Genomic DNA, 22205 nt, shown 5'->3' with positions numbered 1-22205 from the left:
CACACACACACCTACCAACATCACACACCTACCAACATCACTCACACTCACCTACCAACATCACACACCTACCAACATTACACACTCACTCACACCAACATCACTCACACACACCTACCAACATCACACACCTACCAACATCACACACCTACCAACATCACTCACACACACACACCTACCAACATCACACACCTACCAACATCACACACACTCACCTACCAACATTATACACACACACACCTACCAACATCACTCACCCACTCACCTACCAACATCACTCACCTAACAACATCACACACACACTCACACCTACCAACATCACACACACACACCTACCAACATCACACACCTACCAACATCACACACTCACTCACACACACACACCTACCAACATCACTCACCTACCAACATCACACACACACACACCTACCAACATCACACACCTACCAACATCACTCACACACTCACACAGCCGCTACGAAGTACCTATCAACATTACACTCACACTCACTCACCTACCAACATCACACACCTACCAACATCACACACCTACCAACATCACACACACTCACTCACACCAACATTACACACACACACACACCTACCAACATCACACACCTACCAACATCACACACCTACCAACATCACTCACACTCACTCACACCAACATCACACACCTACCAACATCACACACCTACCAACATCACTCACACTCACTCACACCAACATCACTCACACACACACCTACCAACATCACACACACTCACTCACACCAACATTACACACACACACACACCTACCAACATCACTCACTCACCCACTCACCTACCAACATCACTCACCTACCAACATCACACACTCACACGCACACTCACACACCTACCAACATCACACACTCACTCACTCACACACCTACCAACATCACACACTCACTCACTCACACACCTACCAACATCACACACTCACTCACTCACACACCTACCAACATCACACACTCACTCACTCACACACCTACCAACATCACACACTCACACGCACACTCACACACCTACCAACATCACACACTCACTCACACACCTACCAACATCACACACTCACTCACTCACACACCTACCAACATCACACACTCACTCACTCACACACCTACCAACATCACACACTCACTCACTCAATCACACACCTACCAACATCACACACTCACTCACTCACACACCTACCAACATCACACACACACTCACTCACTCACACACCTACCAACATCACACACTCACTCACTCACTCACACACCTACCAACATCACACACTCACTCACTCACACACCTACCAACATCACACACTCACTCACTCACACACCTACCAACATCACACACTCACTCACTCACACACCTACCAACATCACACACTCACTCACTCACTCACACACCTACCAACATCACACACTCACACTCACTCACACACCTACCAACATCACACACTCACTCACTCACTCACACACCTACCAACATCACACACTCACTCACTCACACACCTACCAACATCACACACTCACCTACCAACATCACACACCTACCAACATCACACACTCACTCACTCACACACCTACCAACATCACACACTCACTCACTCACTCACACACCTACCAACATCACACACTCACTCACTCACTCACACACCTACCAACATCACACACTCACACGCACACTCACACCTACCAACATCACACACTCACTCACACACCTACCAACATCACACACTCACTCACTCACTCACACACCTACCAACATCACACACTCACTCACTCACTCACACACCTACCAACATCACACACTCACTCACTCACTCACACACCTACCAACATCACACACTCACTCACTCACACACCTACCAACATCACACACTCACTCACTCACACACCTACCAACATCACACACTCACTCACTCACACACCTACCAACATCACACACTCACTCACTCACACACCTACCAACATCACACACTCACTCACTCACACACCTACCAACATCACACACTCACTCACTCACACACCTACCAACATCACACACTCACTCACTCACTCACACACCTACCAACATCACACACTCACTCACTCACACACCTACCAACATCACACACTCACTCACACACCTACCAACATCACACACTCACTCACTCACTCACACACCTACCAACATCACACACTCACTCACTCACACACCTACCAACATCACACACTCACTCACTCACACACCTACCAACATCACACACTCACTCACACACCTACCAACATCACACACTCACTCACTCACACACCTACCAACATCACACACTCACTCACTCACATACCTACCAACATCACACACTCACTCACTCACACACCTACCAACATCACACACTCACATGCACACTCACACACCTACCAACATCACACACTCACTCACTCACACACCTACCAACATCACACACTCACTCACTCACACACCTACCAACATCACACACTCACTCACTCACACACCTACCAACATCACACACTCACTCACTCACACACCTACCAACATCACACACTCACTCACTCACACACCTACCAAAATCACACACTCACACTCACACACCTACCAACATCACACACTCACTCACTCACACACCTACCAACATCACACACTCACTCACTCACACACCTACCAACATCACACACTCACTCACTCACACACTTACCAACATCACACACTCACTCACTCACACACCTACCAACATCACACACTCACTCACTCACACACCTACCAACATCACACACTCACTCACTCACACACCTACCAACATCACACACTCACTCACTCACACACCTACCAACATCACACACTCACTCACTCACACACCTACCAACATCACACACTCACTCACTCACTCACACACCTACCAACATCACACACTCACTCACTCACACACCTACCAACATCACACACCTACCAACATCACACACTCACTCACTCACACACCTACCAACATCACACACCCACTCACTCACTCATTCACCTAGTCACCTACCAACATCACACACTCACTCACTCACACACCTACCAACATCACACACTCACACACTCACTCACACACCTACCAACATCACACACTCACTCACTCACTCACACACCTACCAACATCACACACTCACATGCACACTCACCTACACATTCACCTGTGTGTGAAGGTGGTGGAGTATGATAATGGTTCTGGCTCCGTGCTCCGGGTCCAGCCCGTGAAGAGTCGTGAGGAGGGAGTCTACGAGTGTCTGAGTGAGTGTCTGAGTGAGTGTCTGAGTGTCTGAGTGAGTGACTGAGTGAGTGTCTGAGTGAGTGTCTGAGTGAGTGAGACAGCTTGCTCTCCCTGTGTGTGAAGGTGGTGGAGTATGATAATGGTTCTGGCTCCGTGCTCCGGGTCCAGCCCGTGAAGAGTCGTGAGGAGGGAGTCTACGAGTGTCTGAGTGAGTGTCTGAGTGAGTGTCTGAGTGAGTGTCTGAGTGAGTGTCTGAGTGAGTGTCTGAGTGAGTGTCTGAGTGAGTGTCTGAGTGAGTGTCTGAGTGAGTGTCTGAGTGAGTGTCTGAGTGAGTGAGACAGCTTGCTCTCCCTGTGTGTGAAGGTGGTGGAGTATGATAATGGTTCTGGCTCCGTGCTCCGGGTCCAGCCCGTGAAGAGTCGTGAGGAGGGAGTCTACGAGTGTCTGAGTGAGTGTCTGAGTGAGTGTCTGAGTGAGTGAGTGTCTGAGTGAGTGTCTGAGTGACTGAGTGAGTGACTGAGTGAGTGAGTGAGTGTCTGAGTGAGTGTCTGAGTGAGTGAGACAGCTTGCTCTCCCTGTGTGTGAAGGTGGTGGAGTATGATAATGGTTCTGGCTCCGTGCTCCGGGTCCAGCCCGTGAAGAGTCGTGAGGAGGGAGTCTACGAGTGTCTGAGTGAGTGTCTGAGTGAGTGTCTGATTGACTGAGTGAGTGTCTGAGTGAGTGTCTGAGTGAGTGAGACAGCTGGCTCTCCCTGTGTGTGAAGGTGGTGGAGTATGATAATGGTTCTGGCTCCGTGCTCCGGGTCCAGCCCGTGAAGAGTCGTGAGGAGGGAGTCTACGAGTGTCTGAGTGAGTGTCTGAGTGAGTGTCTGAGTGTCTGAGTGAGTGTCTGAGTGAGTGAGTGAGTGTCTGAGTGAGTGTCTGAGTGAGTGAGACAGCTTGCTCTCCCTGTGTGTGAAGGTGGTGGAGTATGATAATGGTTCTGGCTCCGTGCTCCGGGTCCAGCCCGTGAAGAGTCGTGAGGAGGGAGTCTACGAGTGTCTGAGTGAGTGTCTGAGTGAGTGTCTGAGTGAGTGTCTGAGTGTCTGAGTGAGTGTCTGAGTGAGTGTCTGAGTGAGTGTCTGAGTGAGTGTCTGAGTGAGTGAGACAGCTGGCTCTCCCTGTGTGTGAAGGTGGTGGAGTATGATAATGGTTCTGGCTCCGTGCTCCGGGTCCAGCCCGTGAAGAGTCGTGAGGAGGGAGTCTACGAGTGTCTGAGTGAGTGTCTGAGTGAGTGTCTGAGTGTCTGAGTGAGTGTCTGAGTGAGTGAGTGAGTGTCTGAGTGAGTGTCTGAGTGAGTGAGACAGCTTGCTCTCCCTGTGTGTGAAGGTGGTGGAGTATGATAATGGTTCTGGCTCCGTGCTCCGGGTCCAGCCCGTGAAGAGTCGTGAGGAGGGAGTCTACGAGTGTCTGAGTGAGTGTCTGAGTGAGTGTCTGAGTGAGTGTCTGAGTGAGTGAGTGTCTGAGTGAGTGTCTGAGTGAGTGAGACAGCTGGCTCTCCCTGTGTGTGAAGGTGGTGGAGTATGATAATGGTTCTGGCTCCGTGCTCCGGGTCCAGCCCGTGAAGAGTCGTGAGGAGGGAGTCTACGAGTGTCTGAGTGAGTGTCTGAGTGAGTGTCTGAGTGAGTGAGTGAGTGTCTGAGTGAGTGTCTGAGTGAGTGAGACAGCTGGCTCTCCCTGTGTGTGAAGGTGGTGGAGTATGATAATGGTTCTGGCTCCGTGCTCCGGGTCCAGCCCGTGAAGAGTCGTGAGGAGGGAGTCTACGAGTGTCTGAGTGAGTGTCTGAGTGAGTGTCTGAGTGAGTGAGTGAGTGTCTGAGTGAGTGTCTGAGTGAGTGAGACAGCTGGCTCTCCCTGTGTGTGAAGGTGGTGGAGTATGATAATGGTTCTGGCTCCGTGCTCCGGGTCCAGCCCGTGAAGAGTCGTGAGGAGGGAGTCTACGAGTGTCTGAGTGAGTGTCTGAGTGAGTGTCTGAGTGAGTGAGTGAGTGTCTGAGTGAGTGTCTGAGTGAGTGAGACAGCTGGCTCTCCCTGTGTGTGAAGGTGGTGGAGTATGATAATGGTTCTGGCTCCGTGCTCCGGGTCCAGCCCGTGAAGAGTCGTGAGGAGGGAGTCTACGAGTGTCTGAGTGAGTGTCTGAGTGAGTGTCTGAGTGAGTGAGTGAGTGTCTGAGTGAGTGTCTGAGTGAGTGAGACAGCTTGCTCTCCCTGTGTGTGAAGGTGGTGGAGTATGATAATGGTTCTGGCTCCGTGCTCCGGGTCCAGCCCGTGAAGAGTCGTGAGGAGGGAGTCTACGAGTGTCTGAGTGAGTGTCTGAGTGAGTGTCTGAGTGAGTGTCTGAGTGAGTGTCTGAGTGAGTGTCTGAGTGAGTGTCTGAGTGAGTGTCTGAGTGAGTGTCTGAGTGAGTGTCTGAGTGAGTGAGACAGCTGGCTCTCCCTGTGTGTGAAGGTGGTGGAGTATGATAATGGTTCTGGCTCCGTGCTCCGGGTCCAGCCCGTGAAGAGTCGTGAGGAGGGAGTCTACGAGTGTCTGAGTGAGTGTCTGAGTGAGTGTCTGAGTGAGTGTCTGAGTGAGTGTCTGAGTGTCTGAGTGAGTGTCTGAGTGAGTGTCTGAGTGAGTGAGACAGCTTGCTCTCCCTGTGTGTGAAGGTGGTGGAGTATGATAATGGTTCTGGCTCCGTGCTCCGGGTCCAGCCCGTGAAGAGTCGTGAGGAGGGAGTCTACGAGTGTCTGAGTGAGTGTCTGAGTGAGTGTCTGAGTGAGTGTCTGAGTGAGTGTCTGAGTGAGTGAGTGTCTGAGTGAGTGTCTGAGTGAGTGAGTGTCTGAGTGAGTGTCTGAGTGTCTGAGTGAGTGAGTGAGTGTCTGAGTGAGTGTCTGAGTGAGTGAGTGTCTGAGTGAGTGTCTGAGTGTCTGAGTGAGTGAGTGAGTGTCTGAGTGAGTGAGACAGCTTGCTCTCCCTGTGTGTGAAGGTGGTGGAGTATGATAATGGTTCTGGCTCCGTGCTCCGGGTCCAGCCCGTGAAGAGTCGTGAGGAGGGAGTCTACGAGTGTCTGAGTGAGTGTCTGAGTGAGTGTCTGAGTGAGTGTCTGAGTGAGTGAGTGAGTGTCTGAGTGAGTGTCTGAGTGAGTGTCTGAGTGAGTGTCTGAGTGAGTGTCTGAGTGTCTGAGTGAGTGTCTGAGTGAGTGTCTGACTGAGTGACTGAGTGAGTGAGTGAGTGTCTGAGTGTCTGAGTGAGTGTCTGAGTGAGTGTCTGAGTGAGTGAGACAGCTGGCTCTCCCTGTGTGTGAAGGTGGTGGAGTATGATAATGGTTCTGGCTCCATGCTCCGGGTCCAGCCCGTGAAGAGTCGTGAGGAGGGAGTCTACGAGTGTCTGAGTGAGTGTCTGAGTGAGTGTCTGAGTGAGTGAGTGAGTGACTGAGTGAGTGAGTGAGTGTCTGAGTGAGTGTCTGAGTGAGTGTCTGAGTGAGTGTCTGACTGAGTGAGTGTCTGAGTGAGTGTCTGAGTGAGTGTCTGAGTGAGTGTCTGAGTGTCTGAGTGAGTGAGTGTCTGAGTGAGTGTCTGAGTGAGTGAGTGTCTGAGTGAGTGTCTGAGTGAGTGTGTGAGTGAGTGTGTGAGTGAGTGTCTGAGTGAGTGAGACAGCTTGCTCTCCCTGTGTGTGAAGGTGGTGGAGTATGATAATGGTTCTGGCTCCGTGCTCCGGGTCCAGCCCGTGAAGAGTCGTGAGGAGGGAGTCTACGAGTGTCTGAGTGAGTGTCTGAGTGAGTGTCTGAGTGAGTGTCTGAGTGAGTGTCTGAGTGAGTGTCTGAGTGAGTGTCTGAGTGAGTGTCTGAGTGAGTGTCTGAGTGAGTGTCTGAGTGTCTGAGTGAGTGTCTGAGTGAGTGTCTGAGTGAGTGAGTGAGTGTCTGAGTGAGTGTCTGAGTGAGTGTCTGAGTGAGTGTCTGAGTGAGTGTCTGAGTGAGTGAGACAGCTTGCTCTCCCTGTGTGTGAAGGTGGTGGAGTATGATAATGGTTCTGGCTCCGTGCTCCGGGTCCAGCCCGTGAAGAGTCGTGAGGAGGGAGTCTACGAGTGTCTGAGTGAGTGTCTGAGTGAGTGTCTGAGTGAGTGTCTGAGTGAGTGTCTGAGTGAGTGTCTGAGTGAGTGAGTGAGTGACTGAGTGAGTGAGTGACTGAGTGAGTGTCTGAGTGAGTGTCTGAGTGAGTGACTGAGTGACTGAGTGAGTGTCTGAGTGAGTGTCTGAGTGACTGAGTGAGTGACTGAGTGAGTGTCTGAGTGAGTGTCTGAGTGAGTGTCTGAGTGACTGACTGAGCGTCTGAGTGAGTGTCTGAGTGAGTGTCTGAGTGTGTGAGTGAGTGTCTGAGTGAGTGAGACAGCTTGCTCTCCCTGTGTGTGAAGGTGGTGGAGTATGATAATGGTTCTGGCTCCGTGCTCCGGGTCCAGCCCGTGAAGAGTCGTGAGGAGGGAGTCTACGAGTGTCTGAGTGAGTGTCTGAGTGAGTGTCTGAGTGAGTGTCTGAGTGAGTGTCTTAGTGACTGAGTGAGTGACTGAGTGAGTGTCTGAGTGAGTGTCTGAGTGAGTGAGACAGCTGGCTCTCCCTGTGTGTGAAGGTGGTGGAGTATGATAATGGTTCTGGCTCCGTGCTCCGGGTCCAGCCCGTGAAGAGTCGTGAGGAGGGAGTCTACGAGTGTCTGAGTGTCTGAGTGAGTGTCTGAGTGAGTGTCTGAGTGAGTGAGTGTCTGAGTGAGTGTCTGAGTGAGTGAGTGACTGAGTGAGTGTCTGAGTGAGTGTCTGAGTGAGTGTCTGAGTGAGTGTCTGAGTGAGTGTCTGAGTGAGTGACTGAGTGAGTGTCTGAGTGAGTGTCTGAGTGAGTGTCTGAGTGTCTGAGTGAGTGTCTGAGTGAGTGAGTGTCTGAGTGAGTGAGTGAGTGTCTGAGTGAGTGACTGAGTGAGTGTCTGAGTGACTGAGTGACTGAGTGAGTGACTGAGTGAGTGTCTGAGTGAGTGTCTGAGTGAGTGAGACAGCTTGCTCTCCCTGTGTGTGAAGGTGGTGGAGTATGATAATGGTTCTGGCTCCGTGCTCCGGGTCCAGCCCGTGAAGAGTCGTGAGGAGGGAGTCTACGAGTGTCTGAGTGAGTGTCTGAGTGAGTGTCTGAGTGAGTGAGTGAGTGTCTGAGTGAGTGTCTGAGTGAGTGACTGAGTGTCTGAGTGAGTGTCTGAGTGAGTGTCTGAGTGAGTGAGACAGCTGGCTCTCCCTGTGTGTGAAGGTGGTGGAGTATGATAATGGTTCTGGCTCCGTGCTCCGGGTCCAGCCCGTGAAGAGTCGTGAGGAGGGAGTCTACGAGTGTCTGAGTGAGTGTCTGAGTGAGTGTCTGAGTGAGTGAGTGTCTGAGTGAGTGAGTGAGTGTCTGAGTGAGTGTCTGAGTGAGTGTCTGAGTGAGTGTCTGAGTGAGTGAGACAGCTTGCTCTCCCTGTGTGTGAAGGTGGTGGAGTATGATAATGGTTCTGGCTCCGTGCTCCGGGTCCAGCCCGTGAAGAGTCGTGAGGAGGGAGTCTACGAGTGTCTGAGTGAGTGTCTGAGTGAGTGTCTGAGTGAGTGAGTGAGTGTCTGAGTGAGTGTCTGAGTGAGTGAGACAGCTTGCTCTCCCTGTGTGTGAAGGTGGTGGAGTATGATAATGGTTCTGGCTCCGTGCTCCGGGTCCAGCCCGTGAAGAGTCGTGAGGAGGGAGTCTACGAGTGTCTGAGTGAGTGTCTGAGTGAGTGTCTGAGTGAGTGTCTGAGTGAGTGTCTGAGTGTCTGAGTGAGTGTCTGAGTGAGTGTCTGAGTGAGTGAGACAGCTGGCTCTCCCTGTGTGTGAAGGTGGTGGAGTATGATAATGGTTCTGGCTCCGTGCTCCGGGTCCAGCCCGTGAAGAGTCGTGAGGAGGGAGTCTACGAGTGTCTGAGTGAGTGTCTGAGTGAGTGACTGAGTGAGTGTCTGAGTGAGTGAGTGAGTGACTGAGTGTCTGAGTGAGTGTCTGAGTGAGTGTCTGAGTGAGTGAGACAGCTTGCTGTCCCTGTGTGTGAAGGTGGTGGAGTATGATAATGGTTCTGGCTCCGTGCTCCGGGTCCAGCCCGTGAAGAGTCGTGAGGAGGGAGTCTACGAGTGTCTGAGTGAGTGTCTGAGTGAGTGAGTGACTGAGTGAGTGTCTGAGTGAGTGTCTGAGTGAGTGTCTGAGTGTCTGAGTGAGTGTCTGAGTGAGTGTCTGAGTGAGTGAGACAGCTGGCTCTCCCTGTGTGTGAAGGTGGTGGAGTATGATAATGGTTCTGGCTCCGTGCTCCGGGTCCAGCCCGTGAAGAGTCGTGAGGAGGGAGTCTACGAGTGTCTGAGTGAGTGTCTGAGTGAGTGAGTGACTGAGTGAGTGTCTGAGTGAGTGTCTGAGTGAGTGTCTGAGTGTCTGAGTGAGTGTCTGAGTGAGTGTCTGAGTGAGTGAGACAGCTGGCTCTCCCTGTGTGTGAAGGTGGTGGAGTATGATAATGGTTCTGGCTCCGTGCTCCGGGTCCAGCCCGTGAAGAGTCGTGAGGAGGGAGTCTACGAGTGTCTGAGTGAGTGTCTGAGTGAGTGTCTGAGTGAGTGTCTGAGTGTCTGAGTGAGTGTCTGAGTGAGTGTCTGAGTGAGTGAGACAGCTGGCTCTCCCTGTGTGTGAAGGTGGTGGAGTATGATAATGGTTCTGGCTCCGTGCTCCGGGTCCAGCCCGTGAAGAGTCGTGAGGAGGGAGTCTACGAGTGTCTGAGTGAGTGTCTGAGTGAGTGTCTGAGTGAGTGTCTGAGTGAGTGTCTGAGTGACTGAGTGAGTGTCTGAGTGAGTGTCTGAGTGAGTGAGACAGCTTGCTCTCCCTGTGTGTGAAGGTGGTGGAGTATGATAATGGTTCTGGCTCCGTGCTCCGGGTCCAGCCCGTGAAGAGTCGTGAGGAGGGAGTCTACGAGTGTCTGAGTGAGTGTCTGAGTGAGTGTCTGAGTGAGTGAGACAGCTTGCTCTCCCTGTGTGTGAAGGTGGTGGAGTATGATAATGGTTCTGGCTCCGTGCTCCGGGTCCAGCCCGTGAAGAGTCGTGAGGAGGGAGTCTACGAGTGTCTGAGTGAGTGTCTGAGTGAGTGTCTGAGTGAGTGTCTGAGTGAGTGTCTGAGTGACTGAGTGAGTGTCTGAGTGAGTGTCTGAGTGAGTGAGACAGCTTGCTCTCCCTGTGTGTGAAGGTGGTGGAGTATGATAATGGTTCTGGCTCCGTGCTCCGGGTCCAGCCCGTGAAGAGTCGTGAGGAGGGAGTCTACGAGTGTCTGAGTGAGTGTCTGAGTGAGTGTCTGAGTGAGTGAGACAGCTGGCTCTCCCTGTGTGTGAAGGTGGTGGAGTATGATAATGGTTCTGGCTCCGTGCTCCGGGTCCAGCCCGTGAAGAGTCGTGAGGAGGGAGTCTACGAGTGTCTGAGTGAGTGTCTGAGTGAGTGTCTGAGTGAGTGAGTGTCTGAGTGAGTGAGTGAGTGAGACAGCTTGCTCTCCCTGTGTGTGAAGGTGGTGGAGTATGATAATGGTTCTGGCTCCGTGCTCCGGGTCCAGCCCGTGAAGAGTCGTGAGGAGGGAGTCTACGAGTGTCTGAGTGAGTGTCTGAGTGAGTGTCTGAGTGAGTGAGTGTCTGAGTGAGTGAGTGAGTGAGACAGCTTGCTCTCCCTGTGTGTGAAGGTGGTGGAGTATGATAATGGTTCTGGCTCCGTGCTCCGGGTCCAGCCCGTGAAGAGTCGTGAGGAGGGAGTCTACGAGTGTCTGAGTGAGTGTCTGAGTGAGTGTCTGAGTGAGTGACTGAGTGAGTGTCTGAGTGAGTGAGACAGCTTGCTCTCCCTGTGTGTGAAGGTGGTGGAGTATGATAATGGTTCTGGCTCCGTGCTCCGGGTCCAGCCCGTGAAGAGTCGTGAGGAGGGAGTCTACGAGTGTCTGAGTGAGTGTCTGAGTGAGTGTCTGAGTGAGTGTCTGAGTGACTGAGTGAGTGAGTGACTGAGTGAGTGTCTGAGTGAGTGAGTGAGTGTCTGAGTGTCTGAGTGAGTGTCTGAGTGAGTGAGTGAGTGTCTGAGTGAGTGTCTGAGTGAGTGAGACAGCTTGCTCTCCCTGTGTGTGAAGGTGGTGGAGTATGATAATGGTTCTGGCTCCGTGCTCCGGGTCCAGCCCGTGAAGAGTCGTGAGGAGGGAGTCTACGAGTGTCTGAGTGAGTGTCTGAGTGAGTGTCTGAGTGAGTGACTGAGTGAGTGTCTGAGTGAGTGAGACAGCTTGCTCTCCCTGTGTGTGAAGGTGGTGGAGTATGATAATGGTTCTGGCTCCGTGCTCCGGGTCCAGCCCGTGAAGAGTCGTGAGGAGGGAGTCTACGAGTGTCTGAGTGAGTGTCTGAGTGAGTGTCTGAGTGAGTGTCTGAGTGACTGAGTGAGTGAGTGACTGAGTGAGTGTCTGAGTGAGTGAGTGAGTGTCTGAGTGTCTGAGTGAGTGTCTGAGTGAGTGAGTGAGTGTCTGAGTGAGTGTCTGAGTGAGTGAGACAGCTTGCTCTCCCTGTGTGTGAAGGTGGTGGAGTATGATAATGGTTCTGGCTCCGTGCTCCGGGTCCAGCCCGTGAAGAGTCGTGAGGAGGGAGTCTACGAGTGTCTGAGTGAGTGTCTGAGTGAGTGTCTGAGTGAGTGACTGAGTGAGTGAGTGAGTGTCTGAGTGTCTGAGTGAGTGTCTGAGTGAGTGTCTGAGTGAGTGTCTGAGTGAGTGAGTGAGTGTCTGAGTGAGTGTCTGAGTGAGTGAGACAGCTTGCTCTCCCTGTGTGTGAAGGTGGTGGAGTATGATAATGGTTCTGGCTCCGTGCTCCGGGTCCAGCCCGTGAAGAGTCGTGAGGAGGGAGTCTACGAGTGTCTGAGTGAGTGTCTGAGTGAGTGTCTGAGTGAGTGACTGAGTGAGTGTCTGAGTGAGTGAGACAGCTTGCTCTCCCTGTGTGTGAAGGTGGTGGAGTATGATAATGGTTCTGGCTCCGTGCTCCGGGTCCAGCCCGTGAAGAGTCGTGAGGAGGGAGTCTACGAGTGTCTGAGTGAGTGTCTGAGTGAGTGTCTGAGTGAGTGTCTGAGTGAGTGAGTGTCTGAGTGAGTGTCTGAGTGAGTGTCTGAGTGAGTGTCTGAGTGAGTGTCTGAGTGAGTGTCTGAGTGAGTGAGACAGCTTGCTCTCCCTGTGTGTGAAGGTGGTGGAGTATGATAATGGTTCTGGCTCCGTGCTCCGGGTCCAGCCCGTGAAGAGTCGTGAGGAGGGAGTCTACGAGTGTCTGAGTGAGTGTCTGAGTGAGTGTCTGAGTGAGTGTCTGAGTGAGTGAGTGTCTGAGTGAGTGTCTGAGTGAGTGTCTGAGTGAGTGTCTGAGTGAGTGTCTGAGTGAGTGAGACAGCTGGCTCTCCCTGTGTGTGAAGGTGGTGGAGTATGATAATGGTTCTGGCTCCGTGCTCCGGGTCCAGCCCGTGAAGAGTCGTGAGGAGGGAGTCTACGAGTGTCTGAGTGAGTGTCTGAGTGAGTGACTGAGTGTCTGAGTGAGTGTCTGAGTGAGTGTCTGAGTGAGTGAGTGAGTGTCTGAGTGAGTGTCTGAGTGAGTGAGACAGCTTGCTCTCCCTGTGTGTGAAGGTGGTGGAGTATGATAATGGTTCTGGCTCCGTGCTCCGGGTCCAGCCCGTGAAGAGTCGTGAGGAGGGAGTCTACGAGTGTCTGGCTCAGAGTGCCTCCGGCGAGGTCAGCGCTTCTGCCAAGCTCACCGTGCTGGGCGGTGAGTATCACGTCCACACACACACAGATATACACACACACACACACAGTCACACACACACACACACAGACAGTCACACACACAGACACACACACACAGAGATATACACACAGTCACACACACACACACAGTCACACACAGACACAGATATACACACACAGAGATATACACACACACACACACACAGACAGTCACACACACAGATATACACACACAGACACACATACACACAGATACACATACACACAGATATACACACACAGACACAGATATATACACACAGACACACACACAGTCACACACACAGATATATACACACAGATATACACACACAGACACACACACAGTCACACACACAGATATAAACACAGACACACACACAGTCACACACACAGTCACACACACAGAGATATACACACACACACAGACAGTCACACACACAGACACACACACACAGAGATATACACACAGTCACACACACAGAGATATACACACAGTCACAGACACACACACAGTCATACACACAGTCACACACAGACAGTCACACACACACACAGAGATATACACACGCAGAGATACACACACACACACACAGTCACACACACAGATATACACACACAGACACAGATATACACACACAGAGATACACACACACACACAGACAGTCACACACACAGATATACACACACAGACACAGATATACACACACAGAGATATACACACAGACACACACACAGTCACACACACAGACACAGATATACACACACAGAGATATACACAGACACACAGACAGTCACACACACAGATATACACACACACACACACAGATATACACACACAGAGATATACACACACACACAGACAGTCACACACACACAGAGATATACACACACAGAGATATACACACAGACACACACACAGATATATACACACACACACACAGATATACACACACACACAGATATACACACACACAGACAGTCACACACACAGACACACACACAGATATATACACACACACAGTCACACACACACACACACAGATATACACACACAGAGATACACACACACACACAGTCACACACACAGACACACACAGAGATATACACACGCAGAGATACACACACACACAGTCACACACACAGATATACACACACAGACACAGATATACACACACAGAGATACACACACACACACAGACAGTCACACACACAGATATACACACACAGACACAGATATACACACACAGAGATATACACACAGACACACACACAGTCACACACACAGACACAGATATACACACACAGAGATATACACAGACACACAGACAGTCACACACACAGATATACACACACACACACAGATATACACACACAGAGATATACACACACACACAGACAGTCACACACACAGACACACACACAGAGATATACACACAACAACAACAACAACAACCGCCATTCGCCACTAAGTGGCGGTGACGTCACCACGACGCTTGTGCCAGGCTATGTGCACCCTGAGGCCACGTGAAGTGTCGAGCGCCCGCTGGCAAGAGGTCACGGGGCAGACCCAGGTGCCACGGGTCGACTGACTGAGATGACTGGCTGATGCACCACCTGTGCCCCCTACTGTGCCAACCTGCTGTGCTTTAGCCACCCGGCGCTCCGCTCGTTGTTGTGAGCGTCGCTCCTCCGCCCTCCGTTGTTGTTGGAGGGCGACTGCCTCCAACTGCCCAGTAGCATCCTTCACGAGCCTCCTCCACAGAGGCCGATCTTGACACCGCTGGTACCGGTCATCGGCAAGTCCACTCAGCTCCACGTCCTCCTGTACCACATCACTCCATCTCTTCTCTAGCCCGTGCCGCGCCCGCTTAGCCCCCTCAATCCGGCCAAACAAAAGCTGTTTCGGCATGCGGTGGCTGGGCATGCGGGCTACATGACCCAGCCATCGCAGCCTTGCCTGCCGGAGGAGCTCACCGATGGGACCCTGCCCAGATCTTTCAAGGATTTGTGAGCTCCTCACACAATCCAGTCTGGTTAAACCCAGGATGGATCGTAGGCAGGCCAGCCTAAATGTTTCTAACCGGCGAAGATGTTCCATTAGGGGGGTCCACGTTTCGCAAGCGAGATATATACACACACACACAGACAGTCACACACACAGACACACACACACAGAGATATACACACAGTCACACACACAGAGATATACACACAGTCACAGACACACACACAGACACACACACAGACACACACACAGTCACACACACAGACACACACACACAGTGACACACACACACACACAGTGACACACACACACACCCACACACACACAGTGACACACACACACACACACAGTGACAGACACACTGACACACACACACACAGACACACACACACAGTGACACACACACCCACACACAGACACACACACACACACAGTCACACACACACACAGTGACACACACAGTGACACACACACACACATACACACAGACACACACACAGTGACACACACACACTCACACACACACACAGTCACACACACACAGTCACACACACACACACAGTCACACACACACACACAGTGACACACGCAGTGACACACACACACACACAGACACACACCCACACACACACACAGACACACACACACGCAGTGACACACACACACAGACACACACACAGACACACACACAGACACACACACAGTCACACACACACAGATAGTGACACAGTGACACACACACACAGACACACACCCACACACACACACACACAGACACATACACACACACAGTGACACACACACACACAGTGACACACACACACACACAGTCACACACACACACAGTGACACACGCAGTAACACACACACACAGTGACACACACACAGACACACACACAGACACACACACACACAGTGACACACACACAGTGACACACACACAGATAGTGACACAGTGACACACACACACACAGTCACACACACACACACAGACACACACCCACACACACACAGACACCCACACACACACACAGACACATACACACACACAGTGACACACAGACACACACACACACAGACACACACATACACACACACACAGTGACACACATACAGATAGTGACACAGTGACACACACACATACAGTCACACACACACACAGTGACACACACACACACACAGACACATACACACACACAGTGACACACACACAGTAACACACACACACACAGTCACACACACACAGTCACACACACACACACAGTCACACACACACACACAGTCACATACACACACAGTGACACACACACACACCCACACACCCACACACCCACACACACACCCACACACACACACTCACACACACACACACACAGTGACACACACACAGTGACACACACACCCACACACACCCACACACACACACACACCCACACACAGTGACACACACACAGTGACACAGACTCACACACACACCCACACACAGTGACACACACACAGTGACACACACACAGCCACACACACCCACACACACCCACACACACACAGTGACACACGCAGTGACACACCCACACACACACACAGACACACACACCCACACACACAGTGACACACAGACACACACACACACACAGTGACACACACACCCACACACACACACACACAGTGGCACACACACACCCACACACACACACACAGTGACACACACACACCCACACACACACACAGTGACACACACACAGTGACACACACACAGATAGTGACACAGTGACACACACCCACACACACCCACACACACACAGTGTCACACACACTCACACACACCCCCCCTCCACCCCCCCTCACCCCCCCCCCCCCCCCCCCCCCCCCCCCCCCCAGAGGAGCAGCTCCCCCCAGGTTTCCCCGAGATTTTGTCTTCACCCCAGCAACGAGTGGTGGAGCGAGGCCGGGCGGCCACCATGGTGTGTGAGGCTCACGGGAACCCGGACCCCATCCTCCGCTGGTTCAGAGACTTCGCTCCCGTGGACGTGGCCGCCTCCAACGGCAGGATTCGCCAGCTGGCCACTGGTGAGCGGATCGCTCGCCCGCCCGCTCGCTCGCTCGCCCGCTCGCTCGCTCACCCACTCACTCACTCACTCGCTCACCTGCTCACTCACTCACCCACTCACTCACCCAACTCACCCACTCACTCACTCACTTATTCACTCGCTCACCCACTCACTCACCCACTCACTCACCCACTCACTCACCCACTCACTCACCCACTCACTCACCCACTCACTCACTCACTCACTCGCTCACCCGCTCACTCACCCGCTCGCTCACTCACTCGCTCACCCGCCCACTCACTCGCTCACCCACTCACTCGCTCACCTGCTCACTCACCCACTCACCCACTCACTCGCTCACCCACTCACTCGCTCACCCACTCACTCACCCACTCACTCACTCAATCACTCGCTCACTCACCCACTCACCCACTCACTCACCCACTCACTCACCCGCTCACTCACCCGCTCGCTCACTCACTCGCTCACCCGCCCACTCACTCGCTCACCCACTCACTCGCTCACCTGCTCACTCACCCACTCACTCGCTCACCCGCTCGCTCACCCACTCACTCGCTCACCCACTCACTCACCCACTCACTCACTCACTCACTCGCTCACTCACCCACTCACCCACTCACTCGCTCACTCGCTCGCTCACCCACTCACCCACTCACTCGCTCACCCGCTCGCTCACCCACTCACTCACTCACTCGCTCACCCACTCGCTCACCCACTCACTCACTCGCTCACCCACTCACTCACTCACTCGCTCACTCACCCACTCACCCACTCACTCGCTCACTCACCCACTCACCCACTCACCCACTCACTCACCCGCTCACTCACCCACTCACCCACTCACCCACTCACTCGCTCACCCGCTCACTCACCCACTCACCCACTCACTCACCCACTCACTCACTCACCCACTCACCCACTCACTCACCACTCACCCACACACTCACTCACTCACTCTTTAACTTTAACTCAGCTATTTCAATGAGCCATTTCAATGCTAAATTCTATGCTAATTCCTTTGTCAAGGCGCTTGGTCTTTATCTTCTCACACAGCTTAGAGGTCGCGATCTGAGCTTGTGGCTTCTTCCACTCCAGCGCTGTCCTACCAGACAGTCTCGTCCCTTCACCTGATGAAGGCCGCTTGTGTTGTGGCCGAAACGTCGTGAGAATATTATTGTGTTATTTTATTTTCACCTACGTGGTGACTCTACCCAATAGAACCAAAGAGTACGGCTCTCTGATTGGTGTAGATCTACCGCCACGCCCCCATCTCTAGACCTTTATAAACAGCTCTCTGATTGGTGTAGACCTACTGCCACGCCCCCAGCTCTAAACCTTTATAAACAGCTCTCTGATTGGTGTAGATCTACCACCACGCCCCCAGCTCTAAACCTTTATAAACAGCTCTCTGATTGGTGTAGACCTACTGCCACGCCCCCAGCTCTAAACCTTTATAAACAGCTCTCTGATTGGTGTAGACCTACTGCCACGCCCCCAGCTCCAAACCTTTATAAACAGCTCTCTGATTGGTGTAGACCTACTGCCACGCCCCCAGCTCTAAACCTTTATAAACAGCTCTCTGATTGGTGTAGATCTACTGCCACGCCCCCAGCTCTACACCTTTATAAACAGCTCTCTGATTGGGCAGATTTCCCTCCCCATTTTTCACCCGATGACGATTGTTCATGTTGCGATCGAAATGTCGCGATGTTATCGTTTAAATTTTTACTGTTTACATCAAAATACTACGGCTGATGTTGGTGATGATGATGGTGATGATGGTGTTGATGATGATGATGTTGATGATGATGATGGTGATGATGATGTTGATGATGTTGTTGATGATGTTGTTGATGATGGTGATGATGATGATGGTGATGATGATGGTGGTGATGATGATGGTGATGATGGTGTTGAAGATGATGGTGATGATGGTGTTGATGATGATGATGTTGATGATGTTGATGATGTTGATGATGATGATGTTGTTGATGTTGATGTTGTTGATGATGTTGTTGATGTTGATGATGATGTTGTTGATGTTGTTGTTGATGATGTTGTTGTTGATGATGTTGATGTTGTTGATGTTGTTGAAGTTGATATTGTTAATGATGATGTTAATGATAATGATGTTGTTGATGTTGTTGATGTTGATGATGTTAATGTTGATGATGTTGTTGATGTTGATGTTGTTGTTGAAGTTGATGTTGTTAATGATGATGTTGATGATAATGATGTTGTTGTTGATGTTGTTGATGTTGTTGATGTTGTTGTTGATGTTGTTGTTGATGTTGTTGTTGATGTTGATGTTGTTGTTGATGTTGTTGTTGATGTTGTTGTTGATGTTGAAGTTGATGTTGATGTTGTTGATGTTGTTGATGATGTTGTTGATGATGTTGTTGATGATGTTGTTGATGTTGTTGTTGATGTTGTTGTTGATGTTGTTGATGTTGATGTTGTTGTTGATGTTGTTGATGATGTTGATGTTGTTGATGTTGTTGATGTTGTTGTTGATGTTGTTGATGATGTTGATGTTGTTGTTGATGTTGATGTTTTTAAATGATGTTGTTGATGTTGATGTTGTTGTTGATGTTGTTGTTGATGTTGATGTTGATGATGTTGTTGATGTTGTTGTTGTTGTTGATGTTGTTGATGATGTTGATGTTGTTGTTGATGTTGGTGTTGTTGTTGATGATGATGTTGTTGTTGATGTTGTTGTTGATGATGTTGATGTTGTTGATGATGATGTTGATGTTGTTAATGATGTTGTTGTTGATGTTGTTGATGTTGTCGCATGCCAGGAGCTCTGCAGATCGACAGCGCTACGGAGTATGACCAAGGGAAATACGAATGCACCGCCTCCAACTCCGCAGGAAGCAGAACCTCAAACCCAGCCAACCTCTACGTCAGAGGTACACAACAACAACATCAACAACAACATCAACAACAACAACAACATCATCAACAACAACATCAACAACAACATCAACAACAACAACATCATCAACAACAACATCATCAACATCAACAACAACAACATCATCATCATCAACATCATCAAAATCAACAACATCAACAACATCAACAACATCATCAACATCATCAACAACAACAATATCAACATCATCAACAACAACATCATCAACAACATCAACATCATCAACAACAACATCATCAACAACATCATCAACATCATCAACAACAACATCATCATCAACAACAACAACAACAACCGCCATTCGCCACTAAGTGGCGGTGACGTCACCACGACGCTTGTGCCAGGCTAAGTGCACCCTGAGGCCACGTGAAGTGTCGAACGCCCGCTGGCTTTAGCCACCCGGCGCTCCGCTCGTTGTTGTGAGCGTCGCTCCTCCGCCCTCCGTTGTTGTTGGAGGGCGACTGCCTCCAACTGCCCAGTAGCGTCCTTCACGAGCCTCCTCCACAGAGGCCGATCTTGACACCGCTGGTACCGGTCATCGGCAAGTCCACTCAGCTCCACGTCCTCCTGTACCACATCACTCCATCTCTTCTCTAGCCCGTGCCGCGCCCGCTTAGCCCCCTCAATCCGGCCGAACAAAAGCTGTTTCGGCATGCGGTGGCTGGGCATGCGGGCTACATGACCCAGCCATCGCAGCCTTGCCTTGCCGGAGGAGCTCACTGATGGGACCGTGCCCAGATCTTTCGAGGATTTGTGAGCTCTCTCACTCCCTCTCTCTGTCTCTCTCTGGGAGATGTTGATGTCATTGTCTCTACTAACGTATCTCTCCCCATCTCTCTCCCTCTTTTAAATCATATCCGCTTCACGGACCAGATAACCGCACTGGTGAGTGGGTGAGTGAGTGGGTGAGTGAGTGGGTGAGTGGGTGGGTGAGTGAGTGGGTGAGTGGGTGAGTGAGTAGGTGGGTGAGTGAGTGGGTGAGTGAGTAGGTGAGTGAGTAGGTGGGTGAGTGAGTGAGTGAGTGGGTGAATGGGTGGGTGGGTGAGTAGGTGGGTGAGTGAGTGAGTGCGTGAGTCAGTAGGTGAGTGAGTGGGTGGGTGAGTGGGTGAGTAGGTGAGTGAGTGAGTGAGTGGGTGACTGAGTGAGTGAGCGAGTGGGTGACTGAGTGGGTGAGTGAGTGGGTGACTGAGTGGGTGAGTGACTGAGTGAGTGACTGAGTGGGTGAGTGAGTGGGTGACTGAGTGAGTGAGCGAGTGGGTGACTGAGCGGGTGAGTGAGTGTGTGGCTGCCTCGCTGGGCGAGCGAGCGGATGGGTGAGCGTTAACTTCGCTGACTCACCCACCCTCTCTCCCCCCTTCTCCTCTCTCCCCACCCACCCACCCACCCCACCCCACCCACCCCACCCACCAGTGAGACGAATGCCACCGTGGTTCTCCATCCCCCCGACAAGCCAGGAGGTGATGCCGGGCGGAGCGGTGAATCTAACTTGTGTGGCTGTTGGTGCTCCTATGCCCACCGTGCGCTGGACACGGGGATCTGGTGCTGAGGAACTGCCGGCTTCGATGTCCGGTGGTGGCGGTGGTGGTGGTGGTGGTGGTGGTGGCGGTGGTGGTGGCGGTGGTGGTGGCGGTGGTGGCGGTGGTGAAGGCGGTGATGGTGGGTCATTCGCTGCTCCCACCGGGCGAAACGTCTTGACGCTGGTGGATGTGACGAGGTCGGAGAACTTCACGTGCGTGGCCCAGAGCGTGATGGGGGTGGCCGAGGTGACGGTGCAGGTGACGGTGAAGGGTGAGTGGTGGTGTCAGTCAGACAGTCAGTCAGACACTCAGTCAGTCAGTGACTCAGTCAGTGACTCAGACACTCACTCAGTCAGTCACTCAGTTACTCACTCACTCACTCATCCACTCACTCACTCAGTCAGTCACTCAGTCACTCACTCACTCAGTCAGTGACTCAGACACTCAGTCACTCAGTCAGTCAGACACTCACTCAGTCACTCAGTCACTCACTCACTCATCCACTTACTCACTCACTCAGTCACTCAGACACTCACTCAATCAGTCAGTCACTCAGTCAGTCAGTCACTCAGTCACTCAGTCACT

General features: G+C 51.7%; 2 protein-coding genes across 2 annotated transcripts in view; one reads left to right on the top strand and one right to left on the bottom strand.

Annotated features, from left to right (window-relative positions):
* Positions 1-456: 456 nt before the first annotated feature.
* LOC142907940 (uncharacterized) lies at positions 457-17056 on the bottom strand. The gene is made up of 4 exons (XM_076057952.1): positions 17017-17056; positions 6026-6578; positions 5422-5887; positions 457-486 (listed from the first exon to the last, which is right to left on the bottom strand). Exons 1-4 carry the CDS (start codon positions 17054-17056, stop codon positions 457-459), a joined length of 1089 nt encoding a protein of 362 aa, XP_075914067.1.
* LOC116938443 (receptor-type tyrosine-protein phosphatase delta-like) overlaps positions 11773-22205 on the top strand; it is a 137050-nt gene continuing 126617 nt past the window's right edge. The window contains 5 exon segments of the mRNA XM_076057929.1: positions 11773-13089; positions 16975-17163; positions 19967-20077; positions 20977-20988; positions 21514-21891. Coding sequence (XP_075914044.1) covers positions 17055-17163; positions 19967-20077; positions 20977-20988; positions 21514-21891 — 610 coding nt within the window. The 5' untranslated portion in view covers positions 11773-13089; positions 16975-17054.

This window comes from Petromyzon marinus, chromosome 85, assembly GCF_048934315.1.
Source record: "Petromyzon marinus isolate PM22_M1 ecotype Great Lakes invasive population chromosome 85, UKy_Petmar_22M1.pri1.0, whole genome shotgun sequence".
Classification (NCBI taxonomy): Eukaryota; Metazoa; Chordata; class Hyperoartia; order Petromyzontiformes; family Petromyzontidae; genus Petromyzon; species Petromyzon marinus.
Note: the sequence above shows the minus strand (reverse complement) of the source record. Positions and strands in the feature narration are given on the sequence as shown.